This window comes from Macaca fascicularis, chromosome 6 (assembly GCF_037993035.2).
Source record: "Macaca fascicularis isolate 582-1 chromosome 6, T2T-MFA8v1.1".
Lineage (NCBI taxonomy): Eukaryota > Metazoa > Chordata > Mammalia > Primates > Cercopithecidae > Macaca > Macaca fascicularis.
The window spans coordinates 66,279,986-66,301,290 of record NC_088380.1 but is presented as its reverse complement, the minus strand read 5'-3'; the positions used below and the strand labels follow the sequence as shown (position 1 = coordinate 66,301,290).

The window sequence follows — 21,305 nt, the reverse complement described above, 5'->3', positions numbered from 1 at the left end:
ACTGTTGAAATAGACCTGAGCAAAAAGGACAAAGTGACGAGGTGCCCAAGCACACTGTGTATGTTCTGGTGTTAGGTCTACATCATGCTAACGTAGGCAGCTTGTGGCTCTGAGTAGTCTCCAGGTAGGTTATCCTATGGGAAGGGATTTCTGCTCTACGAAGAAGGCATATTTCTCACGTTTGAACCTGACATCTTTAATTTGGGTCTAAAGAGGCAAATTAAGTCACTTCTTTACCAAATGACTGAGTTGTCATGTGATACTATCAAAATCAAGGAGCAGTATTCATGGGGCAGTTGCAGGCGAGGGGAATGAAACACCGGCACCAGGACTCAAGAGTAAGCTCCTGTTTACTCTACTCCTGCCACACATTTTTCAGGCCTTTGGAAGCAGGCTGAGCTCTGACTGTGAGCCTTAGCTATTTCTCTGAAGTACCTCTCTTGTTTCTTCCACCCTTAATGGAGGGGTGATGATTTTTCTACTGCCTTATAATCTAACGTAGCCCCAAATTCTGGGCCACTGCTTGCTTGTGATTACCTTCCTCTCAACCTCTCAATGTCTTCATTGCTGAGCTCTGATCTCTAACAACTGCTAAAAATATAGTCAGATAGTATTATGGTACAATACCTTTTTTTTAAGTCTACTTTCTTTTTCACCATCATGGGCCCCAGGACTTGGATATTGTATGCAGCTAGCACCTCTTTATTGTAGTCTTACAAGTAGATCTTTTCAGACAAGTCCTCCAAGAGTCCTCCCAGGAAAAGGACAAGGATCTCTTGCTTCTGTCCTCTGCTGCTCACTTTGTAAAAGGTCCACATCCCCTTAGCAGCAGGATAAGATATTACCCTGGTTTAGAGTTTTAAGTCTCTGCTTCATTTCTTGGGTATCAGAAGTCTGTCAGATTAAAGCTCTTGAACTTTAATGTTTCCAGGGCTCTGTGGATGCTACCCCCAAACCCAAATCTAGTTTTCCTCTACTTGATTTTACCGTAAGCAGCAACATGTCATCCTGGTATTTGGTGCCTGCTAGCTTAGGGCAGTGTTGAGCTAGCACTTTGAAGATGCTGGAGTTCAGTCTCGTGAGTCCATTTTTCTCCCCATGGCTTCCAGGTCTGAGCAAAAAAAATCGTAGCGGTATTATCCTATTCATGAATTACCACTCTTCCTTTGAGAAATTGCAATCTAATGATAATGTTACCCAAGTATGAGATGAGTTTCTGAACCTCTGTGGCATAACACCAACCTCTTTAACTACTGCATTGAGAGGTACAGTGGGTGCTTGTCCAAGAACAACCTGAACATGAAAGCTCCATGTGACCCATCATGAAGGGCCTCCCACTCCTCAAACCCTTGATAGTATCTCTTCAGTCTTCTCATAATAGCTCAAGCAATCAACCAACTCCCTGCTCCAGCTCTCTGTTCCATGAAAAGTTTGTATGGGCCATGTTTAGGCTATGGGGCACCTCCACTAAACTTAGGCCAGCGATGGTCAGATCTGGGATGAGGCAGGGATGCATCAAAGGGATAGGTTTGTAGATCATTTTTAGGATCTTCCTTCTTGTGCTTAATAGTCTGGTGAGCTTCATTCATACAAGAGCCTTGATTTTTAAGCCACTGCCAGGTCTGAGCTTCTTTGCCATCAAATATTCTAAATTGTCTTTTCAGGTCCTAGTTCTGCTAACTAAAGGATATCTCTATTACCTATACACCTATACCACATGGAGCAAATTGCTCCCCTTGCTTTCTTTTTAGAGATGGGGTCTTGCTGTGTTGCCCAGGCTCAAGCAATCCTCCCACCTCGGCCTCTCGTACAGCTGGAACTACAGGCACATGCCACCATGCCAGGCTTGCCTCCTATCTTTATGTGCCCATTGTCTAGCTATCAAGTGCCCATGATGAGTCATGGTAAAAGAAGGCAAAGATATGTCTGGGTCTAGTCTAGGGATATCACTATACTTGCAGTATAATTCAGTTGTTAACAGTTTTCTAGATCAGTCAGTCCCTACAATGCAACACTGGCATCCAGTCCATCACTCTCAGCTCATAACGAAATACTCAGTAGTTTGTGTTCACTTCCAGTAAGGTAAGGGGATCAGGTTTTTCTGTCGTGCCCCATCCCTGTGCAATTGTGGATGTTCCTTCTTTTCTGGTGGGCCCACAAATGTTAAAGACTATGGACAGGAAAACAGGTTATCTACAAGCAGTAGATTAGTGAGAGAGGAGTCCGACAGGAAAACAGGTTATCTACAAGCAGTAGATTAGTGAGAGAGGAGTCCACACTCCAAAAAGCTATGGTTACTGGATCTTTTTCATACCTCTGTAGTCCTTCATCTCCTGCTGGCTTTGATAACATCTACTCCTGCCTCATCCAGTTTGGGTTCTTCTTCTCTCTGCCTTTCCTCCTTCCTTCGTCTCAGTCTTGTGTAGTTTTGGGGTTGGATAAACCAGCTTTCTTGGCTGCCTGTGAATATTTCTGACCTGCATTAGAGTGTGGTTTCTTTGAGTCTTTGTGCTTTGGTGAGGACTGGGGAGGGGAAAATGGCCTATGTGGAGCTAGTGAAAGAAGAAGAGGAAAAAATCACACAGAAACAGAATAATACTTTGAAATGTAACCCTGCCACATGGCTTGTAAAACTAGAATATTTCACTCTGATTCTAAATAACTTAATGAACATTATTTCATTACTTTAATTTTGAGAATAATGGGTCAAGGGCTGGTATATCTGTGGTTAAGATGAGGGGAAATGTAGCTTTTTGTGTGGTCTAAAACACTCAGACTAAGACAACTGGAAGACCCAAAGGGAAGAATTATGCAATCTGTTATATGCTAGCTCTTAAAAGAAAAGTAGTTGAGTTTTTTCTAGATTTGTTCCATAAACTGCCATTTAACTGTACCAGCTAATGAGATGGCCAGATATTTTCCAATTAAATTGGCACAACTTAAAATATATATATTTTAGATTTAGGGGGTACATGTGCAGGTTTCTTACAAGGGTATATAGTGTGTGATGCTGCGATTTGGGCTTCTATTACCCTTGTCACCCATATAGTGAACATAGTACCCATAGGAAGTTTTACAAACTGCGTCCTCCTCTCTCCTTTCCTCTTCCTCCCCCACCTTTTTGAAGTCTCCAGTGTCTAATCTTTATGTCTGTATATACCCATAAATTGGCACAACTTCTCTCTCTAAATGATGAATGACTGATTTTGGCTGGGTGCGGTTGCTCACACCTGTAATCCCAGCACTTTGGGAGGTTGAGGCAGGTGGACTGCTTGAGCCCAAGGAGTTTGAGACCAGCCTAAGCAACGTAGTGAAACCCATCTCTACAAAAAATAAAACAATTAGCCAGGTATGGTGGCACTCTTTGGTAGTCACAGCTACTTGGGAGACTGAGACAGGAGGATCTCTTGAGCCTGAGTGGTTGAGGCTGCAGTGAGCCAAGCTCTCTCAAGTGCACGACAGCCTGGGTGACAGAGCCAGACCCTGTCTCAGAAAAAAAAGAAAAAAGAAAAAAAAAAAAAACCCTAAAACTAAAACAAAAGGATGAGTTTGATTGAATGTTCATTCTTAAAAATCAGATTCTGTGCTTACAAACTTTACAAATATATATTATTTAATGTGGTCCTCAAAACAACTCTGTGAGTTAGTTTCTTTTATCTTGGTGAGTAATGAATGGAATTCCCATTTTACAGGTTAAGAAATTGAGCTGTAATTTTGCTGGAGTCACACAGCTATTAAATGGTGGGGCTGAAAAACCAAGGTCGTTGTGAGCCCAGAGCCCCTGCTCACAGCCCCACATTACACCTTTGCTATAGAGATGAGAGATGATTTTTTAGGAAACTAAGAGTCCAGGCTGACTCTGGCAAGACCCTGGCATCACCACGCCAGTCTTGAGTCTGAACTCAGCTGAGATGACTGGGTGTATCAATACAGAGGCCATGCCGACATGACTTCCTGGACTTGGAGAAATCCTCTGGAGAGGATGGACTCTTAAAGAATTTAGAGGAAATTTCTATTTTGGGTGTATCTACGTATGTGTATTTATTTATGGGCTTTTAAATAGGAATGTTCCAGTAAAGGTACAACTGATTTTATTCTTTATTTTTAGATAGGTAAAATATCCATATGAGCCACAAAACAACAATATAAAATCTTTCTTCTATTCCTTCAGCCCAGTTTATACCCCATTCCCTTTTTCATGTCTACCTCTTAAGAATTCCTTTTATACAACTTTGAGTAAATGTAAAATTATATTCATATGCCTTTTCTCCTTTTATATACAAGGTCATCATTTTTAAATTTTGTACTTTCTTTGCTTTTTTCTTTTCTTTCTTTCTTCTTTTTTTTTTTTTTTTTTTTTTGAGGTAGTGTCTTGCTCTTGTCGCCCAAGCTAGGGTACAATGGTGCAATCTTGGCTCATTGCAATCTCTGCCTCCCAGGTTCAAGTGATTCCCCTGCCTCAGCCTCCCAAATAGCTGGAATTACAGGTGCCTGCCACCATGCCCAGCTAATTTCTGTATTTTTATAGAGACAGGATTTCACCGTGTTGGCCAGGCTAGTCTCGAACTCCTGACCTCAGATGATCTGTCCACCTTAGCCTCCCAAAGCGCTGGGATTACGGATGTGAGCCACCGTGCCCAGCTCTTTGCTTTTTCAGATAGTGATTTATCTTGGAAATATTTCCATATCAGCACTTGGAGAGATTCTTCATTCTTATTTACAATGTCATAATATTTCATGGTGTTAAATCTATTATCATTTATTAACCAGCTCTCTATTAGCAGATATTTGGGTTGTTTCCAGTCTTTTGCTCTTACTGATGCAATGAATAAACTTGCATATATGCCACTCTGAATATGTGTATGTATTTCTACAGGATAAGTTTCTAGAAGTAGAAATGCTGTGTTAAAAGTATGCATTTATAATTTTGACTGATAATGGCAAATTATCCGCAATAAGAGTTATACTAATTTGTACTTCCACTAGTAATGCATGAAGTGAGAGAATTTCCCACACTGCTGCCAACACAGCTAATGGTTGTTTGGATTTTGGCCCATTTGATTAAAAATGTTTGGATTTTGGCCTATTCAATAGATAAGAAATATTGCAGATTATTTAAATATGATTAGTTAAGCAGCTTTTCGTATTTTTAAGTGCCACTTGTATTTCCTTTTCTATGAACTTTGCCCATTTCCTCTTAAGGTCTTTTATCAATTTCTAGAAACTCATCATATATTAGGGAAAGTTGTCCTTGTCTATGATATGAATTGAGCATATTTTTTACTGTTTGCCATTTATTTATGATTAAACTTGTTAGCCTTCCCTTATGTCTTCTGAATTTTAGATCTTAGTAAGGCCTTTCCCACTACAAGGTTATACAAGTCTTCTACTGTGTCATCTAGTGATTTCATAGTTCTGTTTTTCTTACTTAAATATTTGCTTTACTTGGAGTTTATCTTGGTTTATATTATTATTATTATTATTATTATATTATTATTATTATTATTATTTCGAGACAGAGTCTTGCTCTGTCACCCAGGCTGGAGTGCAATGGCGATCTGGGCTCACTGCAAGCTCCGCCTCCCGGGTTCACGCCATTCTCCTGCCTCAGCCTCCCGAGTAGCTGGGACTACAGGCGCCTGCCACCACGCCCGGCTAATTTTTTGTATTTTTAGTAGAGACAGGGTTTCACTGTGTTAGCCAGGATGGTCTCGATCTTCTGACCTTGTGATCCGTCCGCCTCGGCTTCCCAAAGTGCTGGGATTACAGGCTTGAGCCAACACGCCCGGCCTTGGTTTATATTATAACACTTGGATTGAACCTTTTTTTCTCAGATGGCTGTCCAGGTGTACCACACCATTTAGTGAATAATGCCTGGTAATTCAATCCCCAGATACCACCTTTATCATATTCCATATATAATTTTATCTATACTTATGTAAATAGAATGGCTTTACTTTAGAATCCTAGGGGAAAGTCTGAATTGTCTTGTGGGAACACTAGAGGATTTTTTTTTTTTTTTTTTTGAGACGGAGTCTCGCTCTGCCGCCCAGGCTGGAGTGCAGTGGCCGGATCTCAGCTCACTGCAAGCTCCGCCTCCCGGGTTCACGCCATTCTCTTGCCTCAGCCTCCGGAGTAGCTGGGACTACAGGCGCCCGCCACCGCGCCCGGCTAGTTTTTTTTTTTTTTTGTATTTTTTAGTAGAGACGGGGTTTCACCGTGTTAGCCAGGATGGTCTCGATCTCCTGACCTCGTGATCCGCCCATCTCGGCCTCCCAAAGTGCTGGGATTACAGGCTTGAGCCACCGAGCCCGGCCAATTTTTTTTTTTTTTTTTTTTAAGACCGAGTCTCACTCTGTCGCCCAGGCTGGACCAGGCTGGAGTGCAGTGGCACAATCTTCTCACTGCAGCCTCTGCCTCCTGGGTTCAAGCAATTCTTCTGCCTCAGCCTCCTGAGTAGCTGAGATTACAGGCGCCCATCACCATGCCTGGCTAGTTTTTATATTTTTAGTAGAGATGGGGTTTCACCATGTTGGTCAGGCTGGTCTCCAACTCCTGACCTCAGGTGATCTGCCTGCCTCCGTCTCCCAAAGTGCTGAGATTACAGGTGTGAGCCACCACGCCCAGCCAATTTTTTAAAATGGTGGTAAAATATTATTTTTATGTTTTATATATATTTTAATTTAAATGGTTACTACTTTAACCATTTTTAAGTGGGAAGTTCCGTGGCATTAAATATATTTACATTTGTTGTGCAACCATCACCACCATCATCTCTAGGACTTTTTCATGTTCCCATCACATGGCTTTGAATCAAATATACCAGTAATTTTATGACATACCATTCATTTGTAAGGTAAGCCCTGATTTTAGAGATATTAAAATATGGTAAAATATACATCTTAGGTATATTTTAGTTACTAAAATATTTAGTTACTGAAGTATAGTTCTCAGTTTTCAAGTGTATTTAGTTTATTTCTGAACATTCTAATCTATTACATTCATTTTTCTCTCCATGTGCCAGTGCCACACTGTCTTAATTATTGCAGATTTACAATATCTTTTAATACATAATGAGGCTAGTTTCTCCTCACTGGTCTTCTTTTTCAGATTTCTTTCTCCAGTTATTCTTGTGTATCTGTCTAGATAAACTAAGCAGCCTTTCCTTGGCTCTTATAGACCTTCCTTTCCCTCTTTCTGTCTCTATTCTACTTAAATTATAAAAATTTTCATGTAGATGACCTTATGAGGCCTGCAGATGAGCTCTAAGTCTAGGATCAGCTTATCTTCTCTGAAAGTTTGTGTATCTCTTGACTTTCTTCTCCTGGGCTTCTGCTTTAGCTTTGTCACTTCAAGTGCAGTCCATTCCTGATCTATATTGTCAGCATAAAAGGGAGCTGCTCCTATGAAAGTTCTTAGACTCATTTACTGCTTTGAGTCTTGTACATAGAATATTAGTCTTTTTCAGTGAAGTTAGCAGTGTCTCTAGAAGGATAGAAAAGCTGAAATGTTTGCAACTGCATCAGGGTTTAAAGTAATGTACTAATGCATTTGCCTTCAGTGGGAGTTTGTTGTCTTGCCAGTTATTCATATTAAATTTTTAGCATTTTAAATAATGTATTACTATAAGCTTATCTTTATTTGCATTTATAGATCATAAACTCATTTCTGGTTTATTTTACTGAAGAACCCATTAAAAGAGCCAGTAAATCCAGTGGAAAATGGCCTTCAGTGATCTTACATCGAGGACTGTGCATCTTTATGATAATTGGATCAAAGATGCTGGTGAGTAGCCACATTTCCTAATTGAGGTTCATCCTTCCTTTTTATGTCAGATTCTCATATTTAATAGGATTTCATTGGAACAAAATGAGAGACTTTGCAACTTAACAGTCCCTTATTACTAGTTAACGAAGAGGAAGTGCACGAGTTTCATTACAGATATGTACAAAGATGGAGCTACACAGATGTTCATTACAATGTTTACAGTAATGAAAATAGCCTAGATATCCAGTGAAAGGAACTGATCAATAAATGATGGCTCATTCTAACTGAGTAGCCATTAAAAGTGATTTCGGAGGGACAGTGCTCTTCGGCTTGATTCTTCCCTAATGCTCCTGAGGGAAATTACAGTTACTGCCAACTCTTTTTTTTTCTTTTCTTTTTTTTTTTTTGTTTTTTGTTTTTGAGACAGTGTCGCTGTGTCGTGCAGTGGCACAATCTTGGCTCACTGTAAGCTCCTTCTCCCGGGTTCACGCCATTCTCCTGCTTCAGCCTCTCGAGTAGCTGGGACTACAGGCGCCCACCACCACGCCCGGCTAAATTTTTGTATTTTTAATAGAGACGGTTTCACTGTGTTAGGATGGTCTCGATCTCCTGACCTCGTGATCTGCCTGCCTCGGCCTCCCAAAGTGCTGGGATTACAGGCGTGAGCCACGGCACTCGGCCACTGCCAGCTCTTTTGAATGAAAGAGTTGCAGCCCCCAGGAACCTGTCAGAGTGAACAGGGAACAGAAAAGCCAGGGAATGACTGCCTGGGACACCCCTGAGTGATTCTGATATGCCTGCGTTTTACCCTTGCCCATTTATTTTACAAGTCAGTGTTTCAGAAGAACATTAATGCCATAGCAAGAAGTCTAAAATATGTTAAATGAAAGCAGGTTATAAAATACTCCATACGTTTCTTTCACGGGGTTTAGCAGTTATCTCTGGGTAGTAGGATTATGGGTATTTTTTTATTTCCTTACCTATATTTGTCTACATATTTTTAAATCACAGCAAATATGTTGTGTTGCTTTTATAACCATTTTTTGAAGTTTTAAAAGCAGAACAAAAGTAAAATTTCAAAAAGAAAGAATCAGAGCATCTTACAGCTGAGATGGATCTTAGATATCATTGAAGCTTGTGCCTCATTTTACAGTTGAAGAAATGTGACCTCAAAGTCATGGTTAGTTGATGGCAGAAAAGAGTAGAACCTATGTGTTCTGATTATTAGTTGTAGTATTATGGTATTTAACATTTGAGTTTATTTTTGAGATACTGAGCTATACATACTTACCAACATCACTACTTTAGGTTGATTCTTACCTATCACCTAGAAATTGCAAGTCTATCAAATTCAGGAGGGAAATGCACCACCTCTTGGCACCTACCACAGTTGAAATTATATTCAAATTTACAATGATTTCAGCAAAGATACCCTGTTTCATGGTTTGCAGCTTTCTCAGTAGCTGCTAAAAACCAAATTTATTTCACTAAAAATGTTCCCAACAGTTTTTCCTTTGAGGAACACCAAGGCTCTTTGTAAGTATCTCATAGATAGAGAAACTTCACTCTGGTAGGGGATACATAGTGACTGTGCCAATCTTTTCTTCTTAGTTCTTTTTTCTTAGTTTTCCAATATATGTAAGGATACAGAGAGCATTCAAGTTTCTTTAGGAGTCATCCTTCTCTGAGGGTTTACAGTAGTTCTCATAAAGTCAGTATTAATTTAAATACTAATATTTTCATTGCTTTTCAAAGAGAGATGTGCCTTACTACCTGAACTCTCACTATTTGAACTTAGGAACCAAGTAAATTTGGGTATGGTTTTTGAAATAGAGTTATTTGGAAGAACAGATCTCTTGCTATCCAATTCTTGACAGTCATTATGCCAAACACAAGAATCCGAGACTCAAATAATCAACATGCTAATTTAAGAGCCCAATAGATGTAGATAATGATAAATATCTATGTAGTCCTAGAAGTTAAAAATGCCTTAATATGAACTTCTTTAGAATTCCACTTCCACTTTTATCCTTGGGTCAACTCCTTAATTTTTATTAGGAATACCTACATTGAAATTGCTGAGTAAAATTAGATTAGATGTGGAGTGGAGGCCTGAAAACAGCATTGCGAACGGTGCAGGGCAGATGAGGGGAGAGAGACAGGGAGAAGGCAAGGAATACCTGTATTTGAAGTTATGCTTATTTGAAGACTTGGGAGGGGAAAGAGGGTACGGGGATGTGGAGTGACAATACCTAGATTTAAGGTCTGACACTGCTGTAGCCCAGCTGGATGATCTTGAACGTGTTATTTATTGGCTGTGAGTCTTTGTTTCTTTATTAGCAAAACATAAGTGAGAATAGCATCTACCAGCTACCAGGTAACATACATGAAAGTGCTCTGCTATTTCGGAAGTATCCCAACATAAATAGTGGTGCTGGTTGTTACAGATGATAGATTTCATCTGAAAATACTCTTCATATAGCGTATACTTAAAAATTGTTTTCTTTACATTATTTTTTTCCCAGGCATGGTCTAAAAGGGTTAAAATGTTTTGTTTTGAGATATACAGCTTTATGGAAACCCTGTCAGGTGTAACAGGGAAGTTTTTGCCTTCTACTTAGTGTAATATTGATCTCTGAGATCCATTAGTAATCATTTCTGGCCATCTTAGTCCAGTTTTAGTTTGCTTACCCTGGAAATATCTGAACTTATGATCAAGGGCCAAGAATTTCAAGTGTATTCTTGGCTTTAGCCCTAACCCTGAGTAGCCTAAGGAAACTTACTGATATTCATTGGCTTTCTGATTGCTAGAGAAGTAGTGGTCATGCATAGTTATTTCATGTGGAAAAATTCCACAGCTACAGAATAAAAAATGGTTTAATTAATACTTAGCTATAAGAGGATTTATTTGGATTCTTAGATGTGAAATGTGAGATTTTGAAATAATTCTATAGTAGCATTTTGGATTATAGAGAAATGAAAAAAGTTTTTAATGTTTAAAATACAGCTTTCCTTGTATTTGATTAGAAATGATGACTTTTCAGACTTAGTCATGATCCTTTTTTGCAAGAAGATGGAGTATGAGTAAGATTGCTGCCATTCTGAAACTTTAGTACTTCAAAAAGTACTTAAGGTACATGTTTGCTTTTCCTTCCAGCTTCTTCATTTCATGGTACTTGGTATCTTAAAGATGTACTGTTTGAGCCAGTACATGCTACTTAAGAAGAGAACACTCTCTTAGAAGCAGATGATGGAAAAGCTCATTAATATTCTATGTATGTGGCATTCTACTTTCCCTATGCTCTCTCCCTGGGACACTCTTAGAAAACAATTATTAAGCAAGTGATAAATCAGAACTTTGGTAATCATTGGGATATAGACTGTCAGACAGCCTTCCCATCCTCTGCTTCTATCATGGCTCTACTCATGACACTTAAACCAAATCTGATGCCGAAAAGAAGGTACATGAAACATCCCCCACCCCATTAGCCTTTTTTTTCTGGGGCAGACAGAGCACCTCATGCCTAAATCTAACTTTTTCAACTTATGTAATGATACAGGGAACATTCAAGTTTCTTTAGGGGGTCATCCTTTTCTGAAGGTTTATAGTAGTTCTCATAAATTCAGTATTTAACTTCAGTACTAATATTTTCATTGCTTTTCAAATAGAGATGTGCCTTGCTACCTGAACTCTAATTATTTGAGCTTAGGAACCAAGTATATTTGGGTGCAGTTTTTTTGAAATAGAGCTGTTTTGAAGAACAGATCCCCTGCTATCCAAATGTTTCTATTCACTATCCCAAATGGGATCATAGACGGAGTCAGAATTAACTTTAACTGTCACCCAGCAGGTGTATTGATACTCCCTGTAACATGCCCACTACCTTACATGGAAGTGGACTCTATTCAGAAAGGTATAATTGTTGTTAAGAGAGACAGCCAGAAAAGTGAACAATGGCCAGAGTCATGAGTGTCATCCTAATGATTTTGTATTTTATTTGCTCAGTCAGGGAGAGCTAATTTAAGCAATTTCATTTGCTCAGTTAAGGGAGAGCTAATTTAATGAAAGGAAGAATTTAGGGACAACTTGATTTTTAGAAAATGAATTTGACAATTGCATGAAAGACTAGTGTAGCAGATTGGATCAGGAGGCAGTGAAACCATATAAAAGACTATTGAAGAATACCCAGTGAGGGGTGCTGTAGCCCTAAATATAGGTGAGGAAACTTGGTCTCACACCAGCCCCCTAGCTCTTAACAATGACAGCTCATCACAGTTACCAATTAACAAATTGTTGACTGCTGACAAATTATAATTACATATATCTATGGGGTACAAAGTGATGTTGTGATATATGTATCCAATGTAAAATGATTAAATCAATCTAAATAGCTTGTCCATCACTTCAAATACTTATCTTTTTGTGGTGAAAACATTTGAAATTTACTTTTTACAATTTTGAAATACACATTATTATTAGCTCTAGTTATGCTGTGCAATAAATCTCAAAAAGATATTTCTTCTGTTGAACTGAAACTTTGTACCCTTTGATCAACATCTCCCTACTCCCCCAACCCCCTGGCCTCTGGTAACCACCATTCTACTCTGCTTATATAAATGTGATTATTTTAGACTTCTTGATAAGTGAGAACATGTCTTGTCTTTCTGTGCCTGGTTTATCTTACTTAGCATGTCTTCCAAGTTCATCCACATTGTCACAAATTTTAGGATTTTCTTTTTGAAGGCTGAATAATTGTCCATTGGTTATTTCTCTCTATATATCTACAGGTCTGTAACTCAGAAAGGCATAACTTTAGATTGACAGATATCACATTTTCTTTATCCATTCACCCACTGATGGACACTTAGGTTGATTCCACATCTTGGCTATTATGAATAAAGCTGCAGTGAACATGAGAGTGCATATATCCCTTCAATATGCTGATTTCATTTCCTTTGGATATACATCTGGAAATGAGATTACAGGATCATATGGTAATTCTATTTTTAGTTTTTTATAGAACCTCCCTGTAGCTTTCCTTATAGGTATAGTAATTTACAGTCCCACCAACATTGTACAAGGGTTCTCTTTTCTCCACATCCTTGCCAACACTTGTTATCTTTTTTCTTTTTGATAACAGACATTCTTACAGGTGTAAGGTTATATCTCTTTGTCTTTTTAATTTGCATTTTCCTGATAATTAGTGATGTTGAGAATTATTTTCATCTATCTGTTGGCCATTTGTCATCTTTTGAGAAATGTCTATTCAGGTCCTTTGCTCATTTAAAAAAATGATGCATAGAAACCACGTCCTAGGATTCTGATTCAATTGGACCAAGATTGCTTTTTGCAATTTGACTTTTAAATACTGCGGAGGCAATTTGGCTGTGCTAACAGAATTGAGATCTGCTGTAATAACAGTAGCAAGCATACTGAGTACTTAGGCTCTTTACATATAATAACTCAATCAATCCTCTATGAAATACATGCCTTTTAATGCCAAATTTGCAGATGAGGAAACTAAATACAAAGAAGGTGAGTCAGTTGCCCAAGGTGACATAGTGAGCCAGTGGGAGAACCAGGATCAGAATGCAAACTATCTGACTCCAGAGTTTTGCTGAAGTAGAATTTCTAAAGCTTGGTATTTTGTTTTATTATTTGCTTTGAAAATATCCAATTAAATTAATCAGTGTTTCCCATAATTATTTTTTATCTGTAGAACTTGAAAGTCACATACAGGACTTAAGGTGTGTGCTGAAAATATTAAATTACAGGAAAAAGTTTTTTATTTTAAAATTATTTTGTTCTGCTTCCTGAGCCAGCCCAGCATGCTTTTCCTGGCTTATTTTCTTTCTACTGCTACCAGAGGAAGAACAGAGAAATGATGTCATTTGATTTTTCCCCCTTCTGAGTCAATGAAAGAATAAAATAAAATATATCTCTAATTCAGCAATTCTTTTACTGACATTTAAGCTAGTTTCTAACCATATGTGTGATGACTGTTAATAATAGAGTCATTTGAAATTGTTTATAGAGCAAAAGAAAGAACAGAAGTCAACTAAACTCTCACCATGCAAAGGTGGTGATGTAACATCTTTCCAGAGGTCTTCTTTTGGTATTGTTTTTTTTCCTTTCCTTTTTTTTTTTTTTTTTTTTTTTTTTTTTGTTGTTGTTGTTGTTGTTTTGAGACAGGGTCTTACTCTGTTGCCCAGGCTGGAGTGCGATGGCATGATCTCCAGTTCACTGCAACCTCCACCTCCCAGGTTCAGGCTATTTTCTTGCCTTAGTCTCCTAAGTAGCTGGGATTACAGGCGTGCGCCACCATGCCTGGCTAATTTTTGTATTTTTAGTAGAGACAGGGTTTCACCATGTTGGCCGGGCTGGTCTCAAACTCCTGATCTCAAGTGATCACCTGCCTTGGCCTCCCAAAGTGCTGGGATTACAGGTGTGAGCCATGGCGCCTGGCTAGTATTGTTTTCAGTAGTTTTTAATTTCATTAGCAATGAAAACTAGACATAGTAATATGGATCTAATCTTGGACTGTAGTTCCCATAATTCCCACGTGTCTTGGGTGGGACCCAGTGGGAGGTAATTGAATCATGGGCACAGCTCCCCCATGCTCTTCTCATGATTGTGAGTTCTCACAAGATCGGATGGTTTTTTAAGCATCTGGCATTTCCCCTGCTGGCACTCATTCTCTCTCCTGCTGCCCAGTGAAGAGGTGCCTTCCATCATGACTGTAAGTTTCCTGAGGCCTCCCCAGCAAATTTAAATCTCTTTCCTTTATAAATTACCCAATCTTGGGTATTTCTTCAGAGCAGTGTGAGAATGGACTAATACAGTAAATTGGTATCTCAGAGAATGGGGCGCTACTATAAGGATACCCAAAAATGTGGAATTGACTTTGAAACAGGCTAAAGGCAGAGGTTAGAGCTGTTTGGAGGGGTCAGAAGAAGACAGGAAAATGTGGGAAAGTTTGGCTGAGCACGGTGGCTCACGCCTGTAATCCCAGCACTTTGGGAGGCCGAGGCAGGTGAATCACCTGAGGTCAGGAGTTTGGGACCAGCCTGACCAACATGGAGAAACCCCATCTCTACCGAAAAATACAAAATAACTGGGTGTGGTGGCACATGCCTGTAACCCCAGCTACTGGGGAGGCTGAGGCAGGAGAATCACTTGAACCTGGGAGGCAGAGGTTGCAGTGAGCCGAGATCACGCCATTGCACTCCGGCCTGGGCAACAAGAACAAAACTCCATCTCAAAAAAAAGATAAAATGTGGGAAAGTTTGGAACTTACTAGAGACTTGTTGAATAGCTTTGACCAAAATGCTGATAGTGATATGGACAATGAAGGTCAGGCTGAGGTGGTCTCAGATGGAGAGGAGGAACTTGCTGGGAACTGGAATAAATAATACTATGCTTTAGAAAAGAGACTGGCAGCATTTTGCCCCTGCCCTAAAGATCTGTGAAACTTTTAATTTGAGAGAGATGATTGAGGGTATCTGGCAGAAGAAATTTCTAAGCAGCAAAGCATTCAAGAGGAAGGATCATAAAAGTTTGGAAAATTTGCAGCCTGATGATGCAATAGAAAAGAAAATACAATTTTCTAGGGTGAAATTCAAGCCTGCTGCAGAAATTTGCATAAGTAGCAGGAACTGAACTCCAGGGTATGTCAGAGACCTTGGCAGCAGCCCCTCCCATCACAGACCTGGAGGCCTAGGAGGAAAAAATGGTTTTTTGGGCTGGGCTCAGGGCCTCCCTGATGTGTGCAGCCTAGGGACTTGATGCCCTGCATGCCAGCTGCTCCTGGAATGGCCAAAAAGAGCCAAGGTGCAGCTTAGGCCATAGCTTCAGAGAGTGCAGGCCCCAAGCTTTGGCAGCTTTCACATAGTGCTGAGCCTGTAGATGCACAGAAATCAAGAATTGAGGTTTGGGAACCTCTGTCTAGGTTTCAAAGGATGTATGGAAACTGCTGGATATCCAAGCCAAAGTTTGCTGCAGAGGTGGAGCCCTCATGGAGAGCCTTACTAGGGCAATGTGGAAGAGAAATGTGGGGTCAGACCCAAAACACAGAGACCCCACTGGGGCACTGCCTAGTGAAGCTGTGAGAAGAGGGCCACCATCCTCCAGACCCCAGAATGGTAGATCCACTGACAGCTTGCACTGTGTACCTGGAGAAGCCACAGTCAATCAGTTCTAGCCAGTGAAAGCAGCAGGAAGGGGGCACTGTACCATACAAAGCCACAGGGGCAGAGCTGCTCAAGGCCATGGGAGCCCACCTCTTGCATCAGTATGACCTAGATGTGAGATGTGGAGTCAAAGGTGATCATTGTGGAGCATTAAGATTTAATGGCTGCCCTATCGGATTTTGGACTTGCATGGCCTGTAGCCCCTTTGTTTTGGCCAATTTCTGCCATTTGGAATGGATATATTTATGCAGTGCCTGTATTCCCATTATATTTAGGAAATAACTAACTTGCTTTTGATTTTACAGGCTCATAGGCAGAAGGGACTTGCCTTGTCTCAGATGAGACTTTGGATTTGGACTTTTGAGTTAATGCTGGAATGCATTAAGACTTTGGGGGACTGTTGGGAAGGCATGATTGTGTTTTGAAATGTGAGGACATGAGATTTGGGAGGGCCCAGGGGCAGAATGATATGGTTTGACTGTGTCCCCACCCGAATTTCATCTTGAATTATAGTTCTCATAATTCCCACATGTTACGGGAGGGGCCTGGTGGGAGGTAATTGAATCATGGGGACGGTTTCCCCATGCTGTTCTTGTGATTGTTTCTCACAAGAGCTGATGGTTTTTTAAGTGTGTGGCATTTCCCCTGCTGGCACACATTCTCTCTCCTGCCACTTCATGAAGAGGTGCCTTCCATTGTGATTGTAAGTTTCCTGACATCTCCCCAACCATGCAGAACTGTGAGTCAATTAAACTTCTTTCCTTTATAAATTACCCAGTCTCGGGTATTTCTTCATAGCAGCGCAATAATGGATTAATACACTGATATTCATGTATTTAAGGTTTGTACTACCCACTTATAGAAGAAATCTATCAAAGTTTGATCAGTTCTAATTTTTTCCCTTGGTCCCTGGTTCTGTGACAACTTTTATATTTGGAGACTTCTTTGTGACATGCAGACCCATAGCAAGCATTCCTTGTGGTGGTTTTAATTGCACAAAGCAATCAGACATCCTAGAAAAGTTGTCATTGTTAAAAGCAAGGAGGGGAACCAATAGAAACAATAAAAGATTTCAGTGATGTGTACCTGGATAGCTGATTTCGAAGTTTTTCCTGATTTAGAACTGTGACAAATCTTAATATGAGAAAATCCTTCCAAAGTTGTTAGAACTTTATGTTTTGAAAAGTGTCTGTCATCAAACTTTTGTTTAATTTCATTTTGTGCATGATACCTTGTTAAAATTATTCTTGCTAAGAGCATCAATGACTTCTTTTTGTTAAATGTAGTGGCACTTTTCTTTCCATATATTATTTCCCCTTTCTGCCACACTTAATGTTTTGACTTCTGAAAATTCACTCTTCTCTGGCTTCAGGATATCTCACTTTTATGGTTTTCACTCTACCTCTTTAACTGCTCCTTTTTGGTTTTTATGTTTTTTCCTTCAGTAATTCCTTTTGTGAATGCTGAGTCCTCAGGATCCTGACTTCAGCACTTACTCTCCTTACTCTACCCACTTAGCCTAAGCCAATCTCACTGCTTCTATTGTTCATCATTTACGTGATGGCAACCCTCAATCCTACATCTCTGGCACAGATCTCTCTCCTAATTCTAGATCTTATTATTGACTATAAGTCACCCTGTTGTGCTACCAAATACTAGGTCTTATTCATTCTATTTTCTTTGTACCCATTAGCTATTCCCACCCCCCCCCCCCACCGCCTAGTACCCTTCCTAGCCTCTGGCAACCACCCTTCTACTCTATCTCCATGAGCTTAATTGTTTTGATTCTTACATCCCACATATAAATGAGATCATCTGAATATTTTTCTTAACATTTACCTATTTCCATTCCCTGTGTTTAACCAATTATAAATTTTTATATTTTCTTCTTCCTTACTGTATATCAAAATAATCTCCTATTTATCTTTTGCTATCACTACCTGTTTTTAAAATTTTCCTTTTTATTTTAGATTCAGGTGGTACACGTGCAAGTTTTTTACTAGGGTATATTGCGTGATGCTGAGGTTTGGGCTTTTAGTGATTGCATCATGAATATAGTGAACATAGTACTTAAAAGGATGTTTTTCAGCCCTTGTCCCCTTCCTTCCCTCCCACATTTTGGATTCTCCAGTCTGTTGTTCCCATCTATACCTGTGTGTACCCAAGACTTAGCTTCCACTTATAAGTGAGAACATGCAGTGTTTGGTTTTGCATTTCTGTGTTCATTTGCTTAGGATAATAGTCTCCAGCTACATTCATGTTGCTGCAAAGGATATGATTTTGTTCTTTTTAATGACTGCATAGTACTCCACAGTGTATATGTACCACATTTTCTTTATCCAATCCACCATTAATGGGCACCTAGGTTGATTACATGTCTTTGCTATTAAGAATCGTCCTGCAGTGAACATGCAAGTGTATGTATATTTTTGGCATTTTCCTTTCAGTATATACTCAATAGTGGAATTGCTGGGTTGAATAATAGTTCTATTTGCAGTTCTTTGAGAAATCTCCAAACTGCTTTCCACAGTGGCTGAACTAATTTACATTCCCACCAACAGTGTTTAAGCATTCCCTTTTCTCCACAGCCTCAACAACTTCTGTAATTATTTGACTTTTTAATGTTTGTTGGCCGCTTGTATGTCTTCTTTTGTGAAGTGTCTGTTCATGTTCTTTGCCCACTTTTTAATGAAGTTATTTATTTTTTCATGTCAATTTAAGTTTCTTGTGGATTCTGGATATTAGTCCTGTGTTGGATGCATAGTTTGTAAGTGTTTTCTCCCAGTTCACAGGTTGTCTGTTTACTCTGTTAGTTTCTTTTGCTGTGCAAAAGCTCTTTAGTTTAATTAGGTCTTAATTGTTGATTTTTATTTGTGTTGCAATTGCTTTTGAGGACTTGGTCATAAAGCCTTTGCCAAGGCCAGTGTCCAGAAGAGTGTTTCCTAGGTTTTCTCCTGGGATTTTTATAGTTTTAGGTCTTGCATTTAAGTCTTTAATCCATCTTAAGTTAATTTTTGTTTATGGTGGTAGGTAGTGGTCCAGTTTCAGTCTTCCACATATGATTAGCCAGTTTTCCTAGAACCATCTATTGAATAGGGAATCCTTTCCCCATTGCTTATTTTCATTGGCTTTGTTGAATATCAATTGGTTTTAGGTATGCTCCTTTATTTCTGGGTTTTCTATTCCGTTCCATTGGCCGATGTGTCTATTTTTGTATCAATACCGTTCTGTTTTGGTTACTGTAGCTGTGTAGTATAGTTTGAAGTAAGATAATGTGATGCCTCCAGCTTTGTTCTTTTTGCATAGGATTGCTTTGGCTATTTGGGCTCGTTTTTGGTTTTCTATGAATTTGAGAATAGTTTTTTCTAATTTTGTAAAAAATAACATTGGTAATTTGATAGGAATAGCATTGAATCTTTAGATTGTTTTGGACAGTATGGACATCTTAACAATGTCGATTCTTCTAATCCACAAGCATGGAATGTTCTTCCATTTGTGTTTTCCATATTTCTTTCAGCAGTGTTTTGTAATGCTCCTTGTAGAGATCTTTTACCTCCTTGGTTTGATGTATTCCTATGTGTTTTATTTTTTGTGCGTGTGGTTATTGTAAATAGGATTGAACTCTTGATTTGGCTGTCAGCTTGAGGGTTGAAGAGCTGTTCCAGCTCTTGAGGATAATACTTTGGTGCATAGAAATGCTACTGATTTTCATACATTGATTTTGTATCCTGTAACTTTACTGAATTCATTTATCAAATATAAGAGTTTTGGCCAGGCACGGTGGCTTACGCCTGTAATCCCAGCACTTTGGGAGGCCAAGGTGGGCAGATCATGAGGTCAGGAGTTTGAGACTAGCCTGGCCAACATGGCGAAACCCCGTCTCTACTAAAAATACAAAAATTAGCTGGGCATGGTGGCGGGCACCTGTAATCCCAGCTCCTCAGGAGGATGAGGCAGGAGTTTCGCTTGAACCCAGGAGGCAGAGGTTGCAGTGAGCTGAGATCGTGCCATTGCACTCCAGCCTGTGCAACAAGAGCAAGATTCCGTCTCAAAAAAAAAAAAGAGTTTTATGGTGGAGTCTTTAGGTTTTTCTAGGTAGAAGATCATATTATCAGCAAGCAGGGATAATTTTACTTCCTCTTTTCAAATTTGGATGCCTTGTATTTCTTTCTCTTGCCTGATTGCTCTGGGCTAGGATTTCTAGTACTATGTCGAATAGGAGTGGGCATCCTTGTCTTGTTGCAGCTCTTAAATGTAATACTTCCAATGTTTGCCCATTAGGTATGATGTTGGCTGTGGGTTTGTCATAGATGGCCCTTATTATTTGAGGTATATTCCTTTAATGCCTAGTTTGTTGAGGGTTTTTATCATGAATAGATGTTAGATTTTATTGAAAGCTTTTTCTGCATCTTTTGAGATAATCATATGGTCTTTGTTTTAAATTCTATATATGTGGTGAATCACATTTATTGACTTGACTGTGTTGAACCAACTTTGCATCCCAGGAATAAAGCCCACTTGATTGTGGTGAATTAACTTTTTGATGTGCTCCTGGATTCACCTGGCTAGTTTGTTGAGGATTTTTATATCTGTGTTCATGAGGGATATTGTCCTGTAGTTTTCTTTGTTGTGGTGGTGGTGGTGATAGTGGTGTCTGTGCCAGATTTTGGTGTCAGGATGATACTGGTTTCATAGAATGAGTTAGGGAGGAATCTCTCTTCCTCAATTTTTTGGAATAGTTTCCGTAGGATTGGTACTAACTCTTCTTTGTATGTCTGACCACCTAATCTTCAGTCGTTTAATTTATAAATTTATTTTAGTGAATGGCTATATTTCCCAAACTGTGTTCCACAGAACACTAGTTTCATAAGATGTTAAATAATATTCTACTAAAAAAAATAAGTGTTTTTTGGTCAAATAAGTTTGGAGACTATGGCATACTACCATTCCCATCTTGGCAATTCATGATGAACATGAAGTATTAAGAAATCCGGTAGTAATGCAACCTGTTTGTTTAATCCAGCATTCCAGTACTCCCCAATTCTTTGTGGAAAGTCTTTAAATAGCTTGTTTCCATGCATAGTTTGGAACATACTCTTATAGAATATCGGATAAGAACCAAACTCATTTTTCTCCCAAGCAGTCAGTTTTCCTATCAACATTTGTTAAAGATCTCTTCCTTCCCTGCTTGTTTCTGGGACTTCCTATTTTTAGTATATGTGCTGCCGAAGCGAGCACTTCCTTAATCATATATTAAATTCTTAAATGTCCTGGGATCTAGTCTGGAGCTGACTCTTGACTCTTTGGCTTTATTTATTTCTTTATTTTTTTGAGACAGAGACTTCTGC

General features: G+C 39.3%; 1 protein-coding gene across 8 annotated transcripts in view; it reads left to right on the top strand.

Annotated features, from left to right (window-relative positions):
- Positions 1–21,305, top strand: part of ELOVL7 (ELOVL fatty acid elongase 7) — a 97,249-nt gene that overhangs the window by 55,363 nt on the left and 20,581 nt on the right. For 6 of the 8 annotated variants that reach the window (XM_045393739.2, XM_065546293.1, XM_015451528.3 and 3 more), the window contains one exon: positions 7,654–7,785. The exons of the other annotated variants lie outside the window; for them this stretch is intronic. In XM_045393739.2, coding sequence (XP_045249674.1) covers positions 7,722–7,785 — 64 coding nt within the window. In that variant the 5' untranslated portion in view covers positions 7,654–7,721. The remainder of the gene's footprint in view (positions 1–7,653; positions 7,786–21,305) is intronic. 8 annotated transcript variants of the gene reach the window in all.